The 20254-nt window shown below is 33.1% G+C and overlaps 1 protein-coding gene across 1 annotated transcript in view; it reads right to left on the bottom strand.

Moving 5' to 3' along the window:
* LOC129221522 (DNA ligase 1-like) overlaps positions 1-12523 on the bottom strand; it is a 76113-nt gene extending 63590 nt beyond the window's left edge. Inside the window, exons 1-2 of the mRNA XM_054856014.1 lie at positions 12403-12523; positions 4031-4066 (exon numbers count right to left, since the gene is read on the bottom strand). Of these exons, the coding sequence (XP_054711989.1) occupies positions 4031-4066; positions 12403-12422 (56 nt within the window). The 5' untranslated portion in view covers positions 12423-12523. The remainder of the gene's footprint in view (positions 1-4030; positions 4067-12402) is intronic.
* Positions 12524-20254: the final 7731 nt, after the last annotated feature.

Here is a 20254-nt window from a genome sequence, read left to right on the forward strand (position 1 = left end):
GACCTCTCCTTAACCAGATGCTGGATCTGTCCTTGATCAACAGGTCCATGAGTCCCGATTTAGGGGCCCCAAAAATTTCACCACTATGCCATAGGACCTCGAAACTTGAATGGAATACAAATGTCGAATTTGTTGGTTTCAAATATTTCTAACTGTAATTAAACCAACGGCCCGTGCAGTTATGTCGAAACGAAAGTACTATCCCCAACTCATTCCAAGTGCGAACCATTCCCTAAATTTAATGGAAAAGTTCGTTGCAGAAAGTTGTAGCTCTGCAATTAAATATTTTATGTTTGTGCAGAAGCTGTTTACATTTTTCGCGGCATCAACTCATCGATGGAGCATTTTGGCTTCCAAGTGTACACAAAGAGGCAATCAGTTTCTGTAAAAAGTGTATCTGACACAAGGTGGTCAGCTAGAGCAGGTGCGGTATTGGCTATAAAACTTGGATTCTCATGCATAATAGAGGCTCTGCAAGAAATTGGTACTGCGAAAGAAGAGAAAAAAGCAACAGTTCTAGAGGCGACAGCACTCTTAAAGAAGAAGGTAAAATATGAAACTGTCTTAATGACTGTGATTTGAAACACTATTTGCAACGAATAAATGCAGTTAGCAAATCATTGCAATCAATAGAGTGTGAACTCTTAAAAGGGTCCAACTTAATGAAATCGCTAGAAAATTTCATCATTAATTTTCGAAAAGAATACGAAAAAGAAGCAACTGATATTTCAGGGTTAGCATTTACTGAAGAGGATGTGCAAACTAGCAGACCTCGAAAGAGGAACTATTTTTTTGATGAAAATAAAAAACCAGGACACGAGCTCTCAACCAGAAACAATTTTAAAGTTAATTCTTTTTTTGTGATATGTGTCAGCATAAACGCACAGTTATCTCTTCCAAGAGTTCAGAAATATAATGTTGCCCTTGAGCCATTTCGGATCTTCTTTGATTGAAACATATCTACAGAAGAAATAAAAACATCACTCAAAAGTTTTAAGGAAATTTACAGAAATGATATTGATTTTTGCACTTTAGAAGATGAATTTTATCACTTTATTATGTTCCTTCAAGAAAACGCCTCTGAAACAACACCAGAAAATCCAGACACTTTAGACTCACTTCCAGACTCTTGTTATCACATTTATCATGCAGCGAAAGAAATGTCTTGTACATTTCTGAACATGGAAACATTGCTGAAATTTTTCTTAACTATTCCATTGTCGAATGCGTCTGGCAAACAATCTTTTTCTGTTTTGAAGAGTGAAAAATTATTTAAGAAATAAAATGGGATTAAATAAATTAAATAACTTGGCGATTTTATGCATAGAGGTAGATATGTTAAATCGCATCGACGCTAAAAGAATAATTGACGATTTTGCTGCCAGTAAAGCACGCCGAAAATTTATATATAAGTTAGATACTAAAAATAAAAATTATTGCGTAACGATATTGCTTTAAATTTTTGTTTATACTTTATTTTTATTTTATTGGAACTTCTTTTTTTTAATTAGGGGGGGGCCAAAATTTTTACCGCTTAGGGCCCCCCCTCCAATTGATTTTCCTCTGGTCTTTCGATGAATAAATATTAGAAAATGCCACTTTCTTCAAACTTGAAAGTTAATTAAAAGTAAACTCCAACTTGGTGTGTATCTGTAAGCAGGGCCAGATTTGGAAGTGTGGAGGCCCTGGGGCAACGAAAGAGCGGAGGCTCCTAAATCAGGGTTCGAAAAGATCATTATATTTTCAAAAATATCCGATACTTTGATAAATATCCGAATATTTTGATATATATGTATATATCCGATTTTTTCGATCCGTGAAAGTTGGGATATTTTGTAAAAATTTTATTGTGGAGGCCCCGGGGCTGTAGCCCCGCCTGTCCTCCCCTAAATCCGGCCCTGTCTGTAAGGTAGCCATTGTCATATGTTGTTTTGTTTCAAACTGAGTGTGAGGATTTATACCATAAAAAGGTAAGTTCCTTTTTTTTAGAATTCAAAAGAAAAAAATAAATAATTTGAATTTTGACATCTTGAATTCAAATAATGTTTTTTGCAATCACGAGTGTGTATGTATGTAGGTGTGTGCTTGTGTGTGGGGAGTATGTGTGTTAGTGTGTAGGGGGTATGTGTATGTAGGCATGTGTGTTTGTGTCTGTGTGCAGGCATGAGTGCGTGGGTAGTTGTGTGTATGAATGTTTGTGTGCGTGGGGGCAGGGTCTGTGTATGTGTGTGTAGGCATAAGTGTTTGTGTCTGTGTGGATGCATGAGTATGTGGGTATTAGTGTGTATGTTTGTGTGTGTGTAGGTGTCTGTATGAATGCGTATGTGTATGTGAAGGTGACTGTATGTATGTGTTTATGTGTGTAGGTGTATATGTGTGTGAGTGTATGCATGTGTGTAGGATATGAACTGAACATGGAGACAGTTTTCGCTACAGGAGCATCATCGTGAGGAGTCAGTCGACGGTGATGCTGGCGGGAAAATAAAATGATAGCACATCAAAACAGTCAAATTAAAGCAATAAGCAATTGTGATTGCTCAAAAAACTCTCACTTCCGAAATTCATTGCTTTTACAAAATCTTGAGGGTTTCTTGTAGTTTTTAACATTATTTTTACTGTATGTAAATTAATTTTACAAAAATAGTACGGTTTTTTTTATTTTAAAAGTTAATTCTTACCGATGCCACAAATTATTTAGACATATTCTATAAACATGCCTCCCTTAGGTACTGAAATATGAAGGTGTTATTTTATGTAAAATATAATAGGTATTTTGAAAGCATGTCTGGATAGCAAATTAATGTATGGTATTTTTGTATTGTTTATGTTTGGGATGTTCTGTTGAGTCATTTCTACTTTTTATACATCGAAATTTGAGTAACTAAGTGTTTTTTTGGCTGAAATAGTTATTGATTTTGGGGATGATTTCCGCTTTAAACATCGCAATTTGAATCATTTTGCTCTTTTTTAGCAGAGTATGAGAAAAGTTTTCAATGAAATGCATGTTAGAAAACAGCTTTTGTTTCTATTGGTACCTATTTCATTGGTGAGTTGTTATAGTAATTTGTTAATTTAAGCATTTTAAATACTTTCTAGTAGTTTTTATTTCTGTACAAAAACTTTCTAGTTTCTGGTATTTTTAAAGCATATATTCGCGATGTTTTTTGTTGTGGTTTTATGTTGTTTTTATAAATATATAGTGTTCTGAAGTGCTTTGATCATGTTTTTTTATCTGAATTTTTTCTGTTGGCGCTAAAAAAAGCATCGCTAAGAACGATGTATGACATATGTCGTCATACATCATTTCCTTGCCGATGCTTTCTTGGCACCAACAGGAAAAAGTCGCCAAGGGTGGGGTATGACATTGGTTCCTTTTTTTATATAATAGTTGAACAATTAGTGAACTTCTAAATCAATGCAGAGGAAATTATGATGTGCTACACAAAGAACAATCCTGCATATATGCAGGCAGTCTTGCTGCATAATATAGACAAAATTTTTGGCTCTGCAGAAATTTTTTGTCAAACTGCCAACGTTAATAAAAATATTTTTAAAAAATAAAAAAAAATTTTAAGGGAATTTTTTTTAAAAAATCTCAGTTTATTTCTGTTGAAGCTTTTCTTCAAAAGCCTTTTAAAGCACACGTGTGAAAAAAATAATGGTTTTTGGTTAATGGTTCTTCAGTTGGTGAAAATTAAGCACAACTATATGTTATTGTAAAAAATGATTGTTTTTAGCCCCCCCCCCCCTTTTTTTTTGACCTTTCTCATATTTGAATATAAATTTAATTCTCTATTCAAGGGTGAGTTAGGCAAAGTAATTATTTGCAGAAAATTTTCCAGTTAGGATTTGTGTTTGCAGAAAGCTTTCCATTTTATCTAAGTCTGTATGATGGTGACTTAAATTTTAATAAAGTAAAAGAATCAACAGTTTTAGTGTGACCAAAAAATGTGTTTCAACCATAGGTAACAAAGCTCTGAACTTATACCTAACAAAACATACAGAAGTTCATTTGAAAAGCATAACTTACGTTTTAGTATCTCCTTCAGACTTCTTAAAAAATGATCTGGAAAAGAAAAAAAATATATATTGATAGCTTGTTTGAGATGTTATAAAGTATATTATATTTATAAAACAAAGATTGTCTAAAACATTCAAGAGAACAAATTAAGAAAAAATCCCCACTGAACAGTAAAATTCATAAATTGAGACAATGAGAAGCAAAGGGATGAAAGTGGCAAAATTCAAAATTTGGAGATAACCAGAGCAAATAAAAGGGGAACCTCTCCTATATCTTTTAGCGAGAGAGCGTACTAGTAGCCCTGGTGGGTGCTGCTGTACTGCATGATACAGGGCTCCCAACACATTTTAGTTTTAGAAAAGGGTAAAAGAGGACCATTTTCAAACAAAAAGAGGACTAAAGAGGACCAGTTAAGATTAAAAAGAGGACCTTGGGAGGACCATTCATTTAAACTCAAGAAAGCACCAAAAGGCAAATTAACTGCCTGCTGCTAAATCTGTGAAGATAATTTGTTAGTTAACCATAATACTGAGATTTTTAATGATACAATTCCTTTAACACCTTCTGCACAACTGATCTTTTTATCCATTGAATAATATTATTTACACAAACATTTGGATGGGGGGGGGGAGGCACTTAGCTCAGGAACTTAAGGCAGCCTCCTTAGAACTAAATAGGCGTAATGATACATTTTGAATTGAACCAGGGATGCTGGTTGTCTCACTGAAGGATAGATGAAGCTGTGCTTCATCTTTCTCTAGTTTAAAATTATTTTTGTGTTTTTCAGTCTTGTAATGCTTCTTAATAGCATTATATCCTTTCTCAACCGATATGAATCTATCACACATCAAACAGATCTACTGTATTGAAAGTTTTCCTAAAAATGTCTTAAATGCTCAACCACAAAGAGAAGCAGAGCACATGAGGCTTAGTTTTGCAATTTTCATATTCAAAGTATATTTTCAAGAATCATAAAGCTTACATGAAAAAAAAAATACTCTATGATTGCAGGGCCATGAGTGCTTTGAACTTTTATGGGGGGGAAAAACAAATTCCCTCCTTTAGCAGGCATCATGACAATGAAATGATATACACAAATTCAACTTCATAAAATTACATAATTCAATTTTGTTTCATATACAAACGCTACTTTAAAATGTTATGTGCTCAACTGTTTAAATTTAATATACCCCCCCCCCCCACACACAAAAAAACAGTAATAACCGAAAATAAGCTAATAATAATCAAAATTATGCTTGGAAAACTGAATAAACTTGAATTAAAACACACAAAAATTATTAATTTTTTAGTTATTTAAAATTAAATCGAGTTAATTTGACGTTCATGTCAAAATAACTCCTATTTGCAATAAATATAAAAATACTTATAAGATGCAAAACGATTGAGAGCTCAGAGAAGCAAATTTTCACAAACCAAGTTCAATGTTGGCATGTTTCCCATAAAATAAATTTATTTATTTTGTACTAAATTAAACATAAAACATGCTAACCTAAGGTGGTATATGTTAAAATAACATTCGATTGGGCAAAATATTTTAATATTTACATGATTCAAAAAGATTGATATTTTAAACACTAAAAGCAATTTTCCGCGAAGTGCGAGTAAGTTCAATGTTACCATGGTTTCCAATATAATTTCTTCCTTAATTATTGAAATTAAATGAAAAAAAGCTAATCTAAAGTAGCATATGTCAAAATAACTTCCAATTGTCAAAAACATCAAAATGCTTACTAGATGCAAAAGGATTGAAATTCCAAACGCGAGATGCAATTTTCCGCGAAGTCCGAATAAGCTTAATGTTGTTATGATTTTTAAAATATTTCCTTCGTTAATTATTGAAATTAAACGAAAAATAAGCTTAAACTAAGGTAGCATATGTTAAAATAATTTCCAATAGTGGGAAACATCAAAATATTTACAAGATGCAAAAGGATTGAAATTTCAAACGCGAGAAGCATTTTTCCGCGAAGTCCGAATAAGTTCGATGTTGCCATAATTTCCAAAACATTTTCTTCGTTAATTATTTAAATTAAACGAAAAATAAGCTAAACTAAGGTAGCATATGTCAAAATAACTTCACACTGTCAAAAACATCAAAACGTTCACAAGATGCAAAAGGATTGAAATTTCAAACGAGAGAAGCATTTTTCCGCGAAGTCCGAGTAAGTTCAATGTTGCCATGGCTTCAAAAACATTTCCTTCATTAATTATTGAAATCAAACGAAAAATAAGCTAAACTAAGGTAGCATATGTCAAAATAACTTCACCCTGGCAAAAACATCGAAACGTTCACAAGATGCAAAAGGATTGAAATTTCAAACGCAAGAAGCATTTTTCCGCGAAGTCCGAGTAAGTTCCATGTTGCCATAGTTTCCAAAATATTTCCTCCGTCAACTATTGAAATTAAACGAAAAATCAGCTAAACTAAGGTAAGCACATGTCAAAATCACTTTGGATTGTAAAACGCATCAAAATATTAACAAGATGCAGAAGGATTGAAACCTCAAACACGAAAGCAATTTTTCGCGATGAATCATATCGAATATATATATGTTCAGAAAATTGCACTAGTGAAATATTTTTAAAAGAATTACAAGCACAATCCAATGATTTTTGAAAGAATTCAAGCAATAAAGAAAGTTTTTATACTTTTTCAAGGTTTTTAAGCACTTGAAAATGACCCTTTTTTTCCCCAAGAACTTTTCAAGGTTTTTATGGCTGTACGAACCTTGTTTAACACGTGCTGCGGCGGCGTGTTTGGGTGTACAGTAACTTTTAACGAAATGAAAAACTTTAAAATCTGATATTTAAGCAAAAACAATATAAAAGCGGACTAATCGGACCAAAATGCTAAAAAGCGGTCTAAAGCGGACTTGACCATAAAAAAAGGACTTTGGCGGGAAAAGCGGACCATTTGGGAGCCCTGCATGATATCGAAAAAAAAAACCATGAAAGCCTACCTAGGACGTTATCTTAAAACGCATTTTACTCAAATTCATTCCTTTGCTTCTCATTCCTTTGCTTCTCACTGCCTCAATTGTCATTAACCAAATGAAGATGGATTTAAATATATTCAAGCGGTTTCCAATCTGTGGAACATAAATCCGAAGGGAGACATGGATCATGGGCGTCGCGGCCGGGGGGGGGGGGGGGTCCATGGGGTCTGGACCCCCCCAATATTTGAGGACCGGACCCCCTCAATATTTGAAAATCGGACCCCCTCGATAATTGTCAAGATGAAATTCATTATTTTGGGGAAATTAGTTTTGCTTTGAAGACTTTTAAACAGTTGCATAATACATAATTTATCATGTTTAATTCGTATCAAATGAAACGAAATGAAAATCGAAATAAAAACGAACTAAAAAATAAAGCAAAATATATGATGTGTATAAGTGAACGGAAAGTCGGAAAGTGAACTCCAATGACAAACCATTGCTCTGCTTTCTGCGCACACTAGCTAGCTTCAGTGGAGGATGCTAGAAAAGGGATAACTTCTCCCGAGTGCTATGTCAACCATCCATAGTCGAGTCTTCAGCGTATATGGACCCCCCCCCCCTTTTTTACGACTCTCGTGCTAATAAGTCAACAGAAGTCAGACGGGGATTTGAGTTTCTGCCCCTTTCTTTCTTATCTCGTTTCTTGTCGCTTCCAGGTTTCTGTTTCGAGCTTTGCAGTGTTTGTTTCTCCGATTCGATTCAATTTATAGCGACCCCGATGTTACCCAAACAAAATGAGACACCAGACCTCTTTGGTGGTTTTTTGCAGCTGGCAACAACATCCTGGCCAAAGGATGCACAAAAATTTAGAAGACCACTTACCTGGTCAAAGGTTAAGTTTGGGATAGAAAGGGAAAGGACGTGTCATGTGTTTGACATTATTCAACACGTGGCTTCAAAGTACCTTATCGAAGCGCGGTTTCTCAAATGTGTTTGCAGCATCTCAAATTTGACAAAAAAAAAAAACCGTTACTTTACAAAAAAAAAAAAAAAGAGGAGGAGTCTAAAAATTAACGTGCAATTTCAAAAGCAAATTGTAAGCTAGCATAACGATGGATACTGTGATGTCACTTCTGATAGACCAACGAAAAAAGAAGCGCAAGATGACCAGAAAGAAAAAAAATACAGAAATAAAAGGAGCTTCCCTATTGGGAAACGTTCCGACAAAAATAAAGATAATTTCATGTGGTCTTTTGGTCTCCTTGAGAGTAGGTGACCTGAAGAGCGCTCCTATTTTGGTAAAATTACTTTTTTTTTTACATATTCGATTACGGCTATGGAGAGGTGGCTTGAAACGGGAAAATGTAGCGAACCTTCTACATCAACTGAACCTGAGCATTTTTTAACTACTGTATCATCATCAACATCCACGGAACCATCTTCAAAAAATCAAAAGAACGTGATAGGTAAGTACCATTCTGTTTAGTGTAATACATGCAAAGACTCCCCGATTTTATACTATTCAGATGGGGTTACTTCTCGATTTTCCGAATGAAATTCCTAATTACCCATATTATTACATCTAATGAGAACATCTTTTTAATGCAATATTCCGCAAAAAACTACTCGAAATTTGAAGACTCGTCTGACAAAATTTTCTGGGAAAGGAAAGTTTATGAAAGTTCACAGTGACCTCCGATCGAGTAGCTCCTGAATGCCTGCTAATCAGGTATGCTTTACAGTCAATATTTTAACATTATGAGTCCTATCGGAGCAAACGCGTTCAACTTTCTCTCTCTCTCTCTTTTTTTTAAATGTTTCATCTTTTATAAATTTTAATGGAATAAATAATACTCTTTTTAGTTATTAAAGCTTAACAGAAAATTATCCATTAATAATCCTGCTTTTCTGAACAAATTTTATTGAAATAACCATTTTAAAACTTATTGTCACGTGTCAGAAAAAAAAACAGTTCATTTCTTTATCTCTTTCCCATCGTCCACTGATCAATCAGAATTCAATTCTACACCAAATGCTGTTTGTTCTCTGTGTAGGCCAGTACTTTGCAATCTGTGGGGTGTGCTCAAGCAGGCCTGTCATTTAGAGAGGATCAGGAGCGGCACTTTCCCTGCTGACTTTGAGAAATCCGAAACTAATGTATTTACATGGGCATGGTTTTTGCTGTTTTCTGGTTTCATATGCATTGAGTATATGGAGGATTCAACAAAAAAGAAAAATTTTGGTGCATTTGTTACAAAAAACCTGAAAAAATTAAGAAAATACTTTAAAAGTATGCATTATTAAAATATGTTATTATGAGAGCTTAATTATTTGTGTATTATTTTATTTTTGTAGTTGTGTTTTTCGCAGGTTCGTGAATGTCATAACGGTGAAATATATACTTTATTTTTTTAATTAAAAAACATCAAATTAAACTCCTTCGAATACAACTTGTGCCAAGAACTTAGAGCTGCAGGTTTTATCACTACGTAATATAAAAATTTAATTATACAGTTGTCGCGGCTTATATGAGTCACATTTTGTTCTAAACAGCTTTGATTCCATAAAGCGGCTGATTCAATAAAGCTGGATTTCGTTTTCGATGATTTTATTCATTAAGAACGGTTAATTCAATTGTCCACTGTTTCAAAATGTTGAAAATTTGGTGCCGCTACTCTTGGTGTGCCGCCCTTCGTCGTGTAAAGTTGAAAGAAGCTTCAGTGCGCTAAGAAAGTTGAAATTGTATCTAAGGTCGACTATATATATATATATATATATATATATATATATATATATATATATGTATGTGTGTGTGTGTGTGTGTTATATATAAATATACACGAATTTTTCTTAATGCAACTTGAAAATGACAGAGTCAGAATGGTCCCCCCCAATAAATTTAAGCTGACGACGCCAATGACATGGATTAATTGTAAGCGGGTATTTGGATTTTTATTGATAAATGTTTTTTGTATTTTATCAAACCAGAAACTCAGAATATACTCAGAATCTGCACTATGTTGTCAACTTTTGGAGTCAAAAAATAATTTTATGGGTAGTACCAATTATTGAGCAATGATAAAAGAATTTTTACCGCAAAAAATAACCTGTAATATAAATTTTCTGGAAATATGGTAACAACTTAGCATAGATCAGATTCATGTTAATATTCAGGATTAAATAAGCAATTTGGCCAAAATCTAATTAAAAATGATAAAAATTGATTTATGTCACTAAAAGGTACCCGGGTACCTAATCATTGACGTAAACGTTAATGAAAGTGATCAATGGATTCATTTAGCCGCAAAAAAATTTGGTTAGGCCGATATTGTGAATGATATTCCTATATGTAATTTTAGTTTGGGACTATAAAAGTGTTCTCTAAAACTATTTTTGCTGAAATTGACATCTTTAAAATAGGATTTTACAGCAATACTCTTATTTCAACAACCGATTCTGGTTGTCTTTACATATTTTTGATTGATTGAACAAATAGATATCTCTTGCACTCAGAAAGTGAATTATTATTTAAAGTTACGGAACAGTTTCTTAAATCAGTACTTAAAGCCTTAATATAAGAGTTTATCTCTCTGCCTGAAATATATATTGCAACTCAACATTGAAAGGCAATATTCTACATAATAGTTTATTTTAAAATTTTTTTTTTTTTTTGCAAGATTTTAGAAAAGCAACAGGTTGCAATATTAAAAACATTTGACGGCTAAATTAAAATAACTTCAGAAAAAAATATGAATTAAATTTCTTGATTTCAGACCCCTCTTTAAATATTGTGTTGGGTCCTTTTCAGTTAAACTCCATTGTGTACAAACATCTTCCATCTGTAATTTCAATCTGCACCAAAGAGATTAGGCAGAAGACCAATGTATTTTGGTAGTTAAATGCAGAAGAACAAACCAACATTCAAATTCACTAACAAGGAGATGGTACGACCGTGGGGTCGGAGATTTGCCAATATTTTTTTTGCGTGGTGAAAGAGGACCCCTAGTACCTTACATGATTAAAGTAATACAACGCAACACTCAGAAAATTATGAGAAAAATCGATTTAAAGTCGCCATGGAGTTTCCTTCACGCTTTATGAGGAAAATGTCAGTCTCTTGACGAGCTGCCGCTAGCCTAGTTGGCTAAGGCCCGATCTTGTGCTCCAGAGATAGCAGGATCAAATCCCACTCTGGACCTTCGCCTTTCACCATTATATTACTTTCTGAAATTTATTTTTGCCAAAGATCCCAAACTTTTTCATTCACTGAAAAACATTCTACATAAGGAGGTTAAAAGGGACGTCTGCTCATAGGACATTTGACTTTTTTTTTTCCCTTCTAGACATGATTACTCTCATTAAAAACTCAATGTTCCTCCTCATATACTTTAGAATGAAAAATATGAATTGTTTTAAATTGTTTTGCTGGAAGAAAAAAATAATTTAAAAAAAAAATGATGTAAATAAATTCTTAAAAGTATAGGGAAGAGAAACTGTATTTCAATAATTGCTGTGATAACAAAAAAAAAAAAAAAAAAAACTGATCCGAATGTCCTATGAGCAGATGTCCCTTATAACTGTAAGGGGACCACAGGTCAAAAAACCTTTACAAGGCAAAACAAACTGTACAGAATAACGAGCAAGAAGGTTTTTCATTGAATGAAAAAGTTTGCGATCTTTGTAAAAAATAAATTTCAAAATATAGGGGTGAAAAGCGTTACCACTAATTGTTGTGATAGCAAAAAAAAAAGAAGAGAAAAGAAAAAGGTTCAGAGTGGGATTTGATCGTGCTATCTCTGGAGCACAAGATCGAGCCTTAACCAACTAGGATAGTGGCGGCTTGTTAAGAGCCTGACATTTTAAATTCATAAGGCGCCTAGGAGACTCCATGGCGACTTTAAATCGATTTTTCTCATAATTTTCTGAGCATTGCGTCGTATTACTTTAACCACGTAAGATACTAGGGGCCTTTTTTCCCCACAAAAAATTGACGCAAATCTCGGACCGAATGGTCGTGCCGTCTCCTTGTAAGACTAAGGCTGATCAAAATTTAAAACTTACCTCTTATTCAACAATTCCATACAAACTACCTGTCAGTCCTTAAAACAAGACTTACAAATCAAAATAAGCCAACTGGTATAAGTATTACAAAAAACGTTAAGTTTTGGTCAATATCAAAAACTAAAATTTAAAAAATAATAATAAAAATAATAATAAAATTACCGAACAATTTTTTCGGAGATTTAGTTGGATTTATATTTAGTCCTTTAATTCAGTGCATTCAGTTTGTTCCATATAAACGTTTTGTTTGGGAAAAGACAATATTTAAGTAACATATAACCCACACTCAAAGTTTACTTTATATAAATGATTGCTGAAGTAGAAAGGATGCACAAAAAGTAGTGAAGGTTATAAACTTACAAAATGCTTTTCTGCGACATGTCTCGAAACAAAATATTTACGTTGTAGCTAGTGTTTAAAACTTTACGTATATTCCCGCGTCGATTAAAACATTTCACAGAAATCGCGCCAAAAGCTCGAAACATTGACAGATAATATTACTGAGATTTCGTCGATACAGAAAAAATTCTGAAGTTGAGCAAAAGGCTACCCTTTATTTTGGCTAGAAATAATATTTTGCTCGAACTTGGCGACTTCTAAGGGCTTTATTAATAAATGTTTAATTTTTTTTTTGCAAGAATTTAACAAGAAACAGCTAGAGGAACTTGGTCAGATTAATCACTTAGTGATCAGAAATGCCGGAGGTTGTTTCTGGTCGACACATTTTCATCGTCGATTTTCTGACTTCAGTCAGGAAGTGTGAATTACAGTGACATAAGCAATCGCCATTATTATAGATAAATTCAAAAAATTGGTAACCATATGCCAAGAATGTTTCTGCATCCACCGAAATGTTTGAAAACTACAGTTACAGTTATCTGGCGAGAGAATCTAATTAGGAAACGATGGCAATTGCCCGTTCGTTGTTCGGCGTGTCAAAAAACTTTTAAACAACGGAAAAAAATTATATTAATTTGAATTTTTGTCATCTTGAATTCAAATTATGTTTTTCGCAATCAGGAGCGTGCGTATGTATGAATGCGCGTGTGTGTTCGTGTAGGCGCATGTGTATGTGTTTAGGTGTATGTGTATGTATGCATGTGTGTGCTGTGTGTGTACGCGCGTGTGTATGTAGCTATATGTGTCTGTGTGCAGGCATGTGTGTATCTGTGCGCAGACATGAGTGTGTAGGATATCGATGCAACCTGGAGACGGTTTTCGCAAGAGAAGCAGCATGGCGAGGCAGGTCGACGCGACGGTGGTGCTGGTAGAGGGAGGTGGTGGGAAAATAAAATCATAGAAATTCAAAACAGTCAAATGAGAACAATAAGCAATCGTGATTGCTCAAAAAAAAGTCATTCGTGTATTAAGTTATGACATCTCAAAAGCAGTTGCAATTTTTGCGAGAGAATCGGGACTGAAGACAATCGCGATGTTACACTTAAATTCAAATTGAGGAAATAGCGATCGCAGCGGTGCATTGCGATTGGCCGTGTTTCACTCATGGAGCTACGAGTGATAAGGAGAAGACATCGCTACTAAAACTCTGCTTGGGAGTGAAGCAACCGTGAAGATTCGCGCCGCCATCTTGTGGTTTGCATCGTGCGCTTTCTACTGTATGCTCTGGTTGACTCAATGGACAGTATTCACCTGACGTCACTGCGGGTAAAAACCCCTCACTGCAGTGCATTGTGGGAACTGTAGCAGACGAAAATCCGGCACTACAGCGTATAATAACACTCGCTTTTGTGTGGCTTATAAACTCTTCTTTCTATTTAAAAATGGGAGGTTTTTTACGTTTTAAACTAAGAAACGTTGTAAAAGAATGATGAACGATTCATTTGATACGAAATACTCTCTTTATTATCGTATTTTCATGGGTTTAAGCCTCTTTGGTTTCTTATCAGAAACATGGTGAAAACTCGAATTCTCTTTTTATTTTCCCTGTTTCTCGGCATTTTCCATGCATTCGTAAGTCTTTTTAAGACCTTAACATGTTCATTATGCGCATGAAGTCCAGTAATCCTTAAATAAAACGAGTTTTTCTAGCACTACTGACACTACGTAATTGGTCAAAATACCCGCAGTATAGTGCCTAGAAAGAGTAGTGTGCCGATCGGCGGGGAAAAAGTGAGGTCAGTTCTGAGGAAAATCCAGGTGGCGCTGCACTCGAGTAGTACGTTATGCTCCTCAATCAGACTCGTTTTAAATCAGCGATTGCATGCTGATTTCGCAGTTTAAAAGCCCCGTTTTTCGGCTTAAACTTATTTCTGCGCAAAAGACAAATTCTGTTGTGTACTTCTGTTGTTGTAAACAGAAAGAGAGAAGACTTATAGGTTTAATATCAAACAAATTTATGTAGTACAATCCTAAGGTGGTAAGTAATTACAGCAGAATATTTACAGGTGATAGAAATTCAATACAGATTAAATGTATAAGAAAATCACTTTGAAGAAATTTTTATTTTAGATTTAGCTTACCACCATTAAATTTAGATTGAATTAAATAGAAAAAATCTATTTTATCATTAAATACTTTATTCTGCATAAATTGTTAATTTTATTACTTTCAAAAATGATCTATCAAACTACTGTTCAGAGTATGGATTTTTGAGGATCAATACATTTCTTAAATTAAGATCAGATTCCATAAAACTTCTCATTTTTGCTCACAATTCTAATTGTTGTATTTTGCAAGCAAAAAGGAAAAGAAATCCTAGAGGCTTTAGATGCTAATTCTTCTAATTTTTAAAAATAATTGTATTATTATTTTATAGAAATATTTTTTTATATTCTAAATAATATTTAGAATAGAAAGATATATTTCTAGGCTTGAATAAGTTCAAAATACAATAAAGCAAGTCATCTATTTTCTTTATCATTCAAATAAAGATACTTCACAATCAAAAGTTCTTAATCGTGCACTATTGTTGAATTTACTAAGACAATCTGGTACTAGTTTTACAATAAACACTATTTTTCATGAAAACAAAATCTCCTCAGGGCTACTACTGACTTCAGCTATTAAAATAGTTGCTTCTAGTAGTCTATGATATAAAAGCCTTCAAAATAGTTGTCAGATGCAGAAATAAATCGATGCGGAAAATAAGTTTTGAAAAAGTCATCAGATGTAGAAAATAATTTCGAAATAGAAAACAAATTTAAATGGTCAATAATCGATAAACAAACATACTTTTTTAAATACATTGAAAGTTATAATTTGTACACAGTACAAAATTAATTCAGACTGTCAAAGTAATTTTAATGTAAAGGAAAATATTCAGATGTTAAATTTAAAACTTGTTGATTTTAATTCATAATTCTTGTGACCATATGCATCAGCCTTACGATTACAAACTTGTTTAAAATTGACAATAACCAGGGAAAAAAAAATTAATATGAACTAGAAATGAATATATATACATATATAAAGTCAATTCATTACTAATTAACATTAAATATAAAATATGCAGATTTGAAAAAAGGAAAATACTTGGCACTCTGCAACAAAGAGAGGGCAAATTTACTAAAAATCTCATTGTTGTAGGTTAAGCAGGTCTTTAAGAAAGTAACATTAAGGTAAAAACCTGTTTCTTATTTTAAACACTACACCCTTCTTGAAATTTAAAAAAAAAAGTGCTCTTTTTCATTAAAAATATTTTCCAAGTACCAAAACTGAACTTATATAATGATAACTCCAAAAGAGATAAAAATTCTTACAACAGAAATCTAAATAGAATTTAAGAGAAGAAAAATGTGCCTTTTAGTCCTCCTTTGTTTTGTTTATCTATCTGTGATAAAATTTGGTTGTAACCAAAGAAACATTTGCAATTTCTTAACTTAATTATATTAAACAGACATATTTTTCATATAATTTAAAATACTGCATATTCTTTCAACCTAAATATGTTTTTTCTTTTAAAATTTAACTACATAGCAAGCTTAGAAACAATTAAGTCCCCTATGTTACTTTGTTGTCTCCTGTGTTATCAACATCCAGGTAACACAGGGGACAAAATGGTATTAAAAATTCCCCTTGTATTAATGGAAATACTGCAAAAGTATATGATTTTTTTTCCTTTGAACTCAACCTGAAAGTTTTAACATGGGTTAAACAATAAAATGATTAAACCTTTCTATAATTTAATAGTAACACAAAGGACACATAAAAAAGACACCTATGTCTAAAGTTCTTTGTCGGCAGAAGATAAAAACGCCGAACATTTCAGTATCGTGTATTATAAATCCATAAATTATTGTAAAATGACTTTTTTTTATCGTACCTACGTATTAAAATTCAAAATGTCTTGCAAAAAGTATGTTTTAAAAGTAATTTTCTAATTCAGAATGTCAATACAGCATAGTATTAGATGCGATCGGCCAATGTCGACAGAAGTGAACGCCGTACATTGTATCGTGGATTATATAAGTCGATAAATTATTGTAAAATGAGTTTTTTTGATTGAACCTACACATTAAAATTCAAAATGCCTTTCAACAAATATGTTTTAAAAGTAATTTTCTAATTCAGACTGTCAATACAGCACAGTATCGGATGCGATCGGCTAATGTCGGCAGAAGATAAACGCTGTACATTTCGGTATCGTGTATTATAGATCGGTAAATTATTGTAAAATGACTTTTTTTCTTTGTACCTATGTATAAAAATTTATAATGTCTTGCAAAAAATAAGTTTTAAAAGTAATTTTCTAATTCAGAATACCAATACAGCGCAGCATCGGATGCGATCGGCCAATGTCGGCAGAAGATAAACGCTGTACATTTCGGTATCGTGTATTATAGATCGATAAATTATTGTAAAATGACTTTCTTTCATTGTACCTACGTATAAAAATTTATAATGTCTTGCAAAAAATAAGTTTTAAAAGTAATTTTCTAATTCAGAATACCAATACAGCGCAGCATCGGATGCGATCGGCCTATGTCGGCAGAACCGAACCTCCTTACGTTTCGTTTTTGTGGATAGTAGATTCCCAAATTATTTCAGTATAATTTTTCCCAGTATTATCAACACATTACAGAACAAAATATTCACTAAAAAAACTATTTTAAAAGTAATATTTTAATTCAGAATGCCAATACTGCATAGAATCGGATAAGATCGGCAAATGTTGGATGAAACGAAAACTGTAGATTACTTTATCGTGGATGATAGGTTCCGAAGTTATTGGAAAATAACTTCTCCCAATTGTACCCACGCATTAAATTTCAAAATGCTTTGCAAGAAAACTGTTTTGAATGCACTTTAATAATTGAGGTGGCCAATGTTGCTGAGTATCGGACAGCATTGGACATTAGACAGGGAGCGTAAATTTCCAAACATATTTTTGCAGTGCTAAATTTCGTCAAAATGTCTGTTATTCATGTTATTCTTTTGGGAGGAAATTACGAAATGTTCTGAAAAGTAACCGTTGATTAAGTTTTTCTGATTTGACCAGTATCAATTGGCCAAGCCTATACAGTATTGGACTAGATTGGCCAATAGCGAGATCTGTCAGTTTCTTTAATCAGGGGTTTCAAATACCAAATCTACTGGAAAAAGTCTTAGAACAGTTCCACCTTTATGTTAAACACAAATTTCCTTTTAAAAACCTTTTTATAAAGCCTTTTCACTTTTTCAGTATCGGGATGCCAATACTGCCCAGTATTGGCCAAAATCGGGTAAAATCGTCCGACATACGGCGACGCACGCCAGGTTTGGCCAATACTCGACCGATATTGGCCAAAATTGTTGTGCTACTGGGGGCCGTGTCAGCTCCTTATCACTCGTAGCTCCATGGTTTCACTTGAATCCTTACGTTAATCTCTTAGCACCTATCTGTAGTTCTTAATACCAGAAAAATACAGATGCAACATCTATTCAATATTCAAAGTAATAAGATCCAAAGAAAATTTTTTTAAATTAAAATATGCATTACAGTTCAGGGGAAAAAACCTTCCCCAAAGAAAAAAAACTAAAAATAAATATGAATCACCCCTTCTCCCCCCATAAAAAAAACTAAATTTGAATGTGATCTACACAATTATAATGAAGTATCCCCCTCCCCCCAAAAGGAAAATGAATTTAATTAAAATATGCATTACAGTTTGGAAAAAAAAAAACTGAAACATGAATCTTGCGATTTGGGGGAAAAAATGAGTAAATAAAGGTCACCCTCCCATATATATATATGTATATTAGGGTGGTCCTTATTTATATGGGAAAATATTTTTTTCGGAATTCAACAAGTGACGCCCCCTAGTTTTGTGACACTATAGTAAAAAGTAATCTGTGCAAAATTTGAACTCGATCGGTTAATAATAACACGTGCCCCTAGGGCGTTGAACTTTAACGCTTTTATTAATTTTCCCACAAATCGAGTTTTTACTCTAGACCCCGTACGTCGTTTCTTCTAGGTTTGCAAAATATTTTTACAGCGAGGTAGCACTAAAATTAATCTTTTTAATTACTTCATATCATCTAAAGATTTTACATTTATTAAGAATGAAATAGTGCTTTAGAAACTTTACCTTAATCATACGTTTTTCTCAATGTATTTCAATCGTGAGCATTTTCTTCCGAGTCTTGGACTGTCTGTAAACTAAATTGCTTTTGTGACTCAAATTTGGTAAATTGATTGTGAAATTCATCGATTAATTGTGCTCCTCTTTCAGTTATATCATTCACAACTTTCAGTATTTTAACGATACCTTATCCTTTTAAATAGCTTACTTTATTTTGCCACGAATCAGGATCATCTAGGAAAACATCTTTTGATGTTTGTAACTTATCAAACAGTTTTGTTGACTTGTAATTGATTCTATAAAGAGGAAGATCTTTACTAAGGAAGTATTCCAAATCATCTACTGTTATCTGAAATTTTTTATACAGTCATCAGACACGTTTTCCTTATTAGCAAGCATTTTTTGGAGTAGTCTTTTCCTATCTTCGAAGTTAATTAATTCCTTTATCTAATACCGGACAAAGATATTAATTCATTCCCTAAATACCATAAGTGATTTATGAATTTTCCAATCACTGCTTCTGCTGCATGTTTGTCATCATTTTGTACGCTACGTTTTTTTCGTTTTTCTTTCAGTTACATCTGGATTTAGCTTTGTATCCCAGTGAATTACTAAAAAATCTAAATTTAAATTCATGAAATTTGTTTTTACCTCCCGAAGATTTTCTTTTGCTCTCTTAAGGGATGTCTAATTGATCACAAGGTCATTTGGATTTAAATTTACTGCATCTACATTGGCTGTTAATAATAAATGAACAGCATCTTTGTCCCTAATACGGCATTTGTCTAACAGTGATGAAAGGCGAGCCGATATCAATAGTTGTTAAGCTTTTTTTCGTTGTAGTCGAACAGATGTAGAAAAAAGTATCAACAAGTTAGGATAGATACCCATTTCGGTTTCTAAATCTTGTGAATTGCAAGAAGAATTTGATGATAATAAAGGTATATGTACTGAAACAGAAGAAAATTAATTTAAAGTATGAATTTTTACATTATTCCGATCTGGACATTTTTTAAATTTAAATTTTAGGTATGGAAAATACATTATATTTTTATGTTAGGGTAATCGATTTTATTTCAAAATTTATACATAAAGAATTAAAAATTGCATGAACATTTAAGTATATTTATAAACTAAAGAACAGCGAATTAAAATATAATTGCCAGTATTATATTTATAGCACTGAAATCTAGCGATCCTATTTGCCACACCTATAACATACACAGGGATTTTTTTAAAGCAACACCCCCAAAGCCTGGAGGAGGCATTTTTGTTATCGTCAAAGATCATTCATTAATGGCCTTTAGAATCCCTTGTGTCTATATTGGTTGAAAGAAATGTTCCCTTGCCGTTTGGTTTGAACCGAGCGCAAAATAGCGGTATGGCTGACCCACGGCCATTATTGTACATGAAGCCTCTGTAACTTGTAAAATTTTACACAATGAAAGTGAGAGAATGGTCAGTCTGAAAGTAGCAACATCTATTCAGATTCAAAATTACTTTAAATATGAAACTAAAGAAAACTTTCATATAAAAATGAGAAAATCCGAAACTTTTTCTTCGAAACTCAAAAAAGGGGGCCCTAGGGGCACGGGTTAATATTCATGGATTGACTTAAAATTTTGCAAGGATCATTTATTTGTATAATGGAACAAATTGAGGGGGCGTCGCGTAAAATATCTACAACT

This window comes from Uloborus diversus, chromosome 4 (genome assembly GCF_026930045.1).
Source record: "Uloborus diversus isolate 005 chromosome 4, Udiv.v.3.1, whole genome shotgun sequence".
Classification (NCBI taxonomy): Eukaryota; Metazoa; Arthropoda; class Arachnida; order Araneae; family Uloboridae; genus Uloborus; species Uloborus diversus.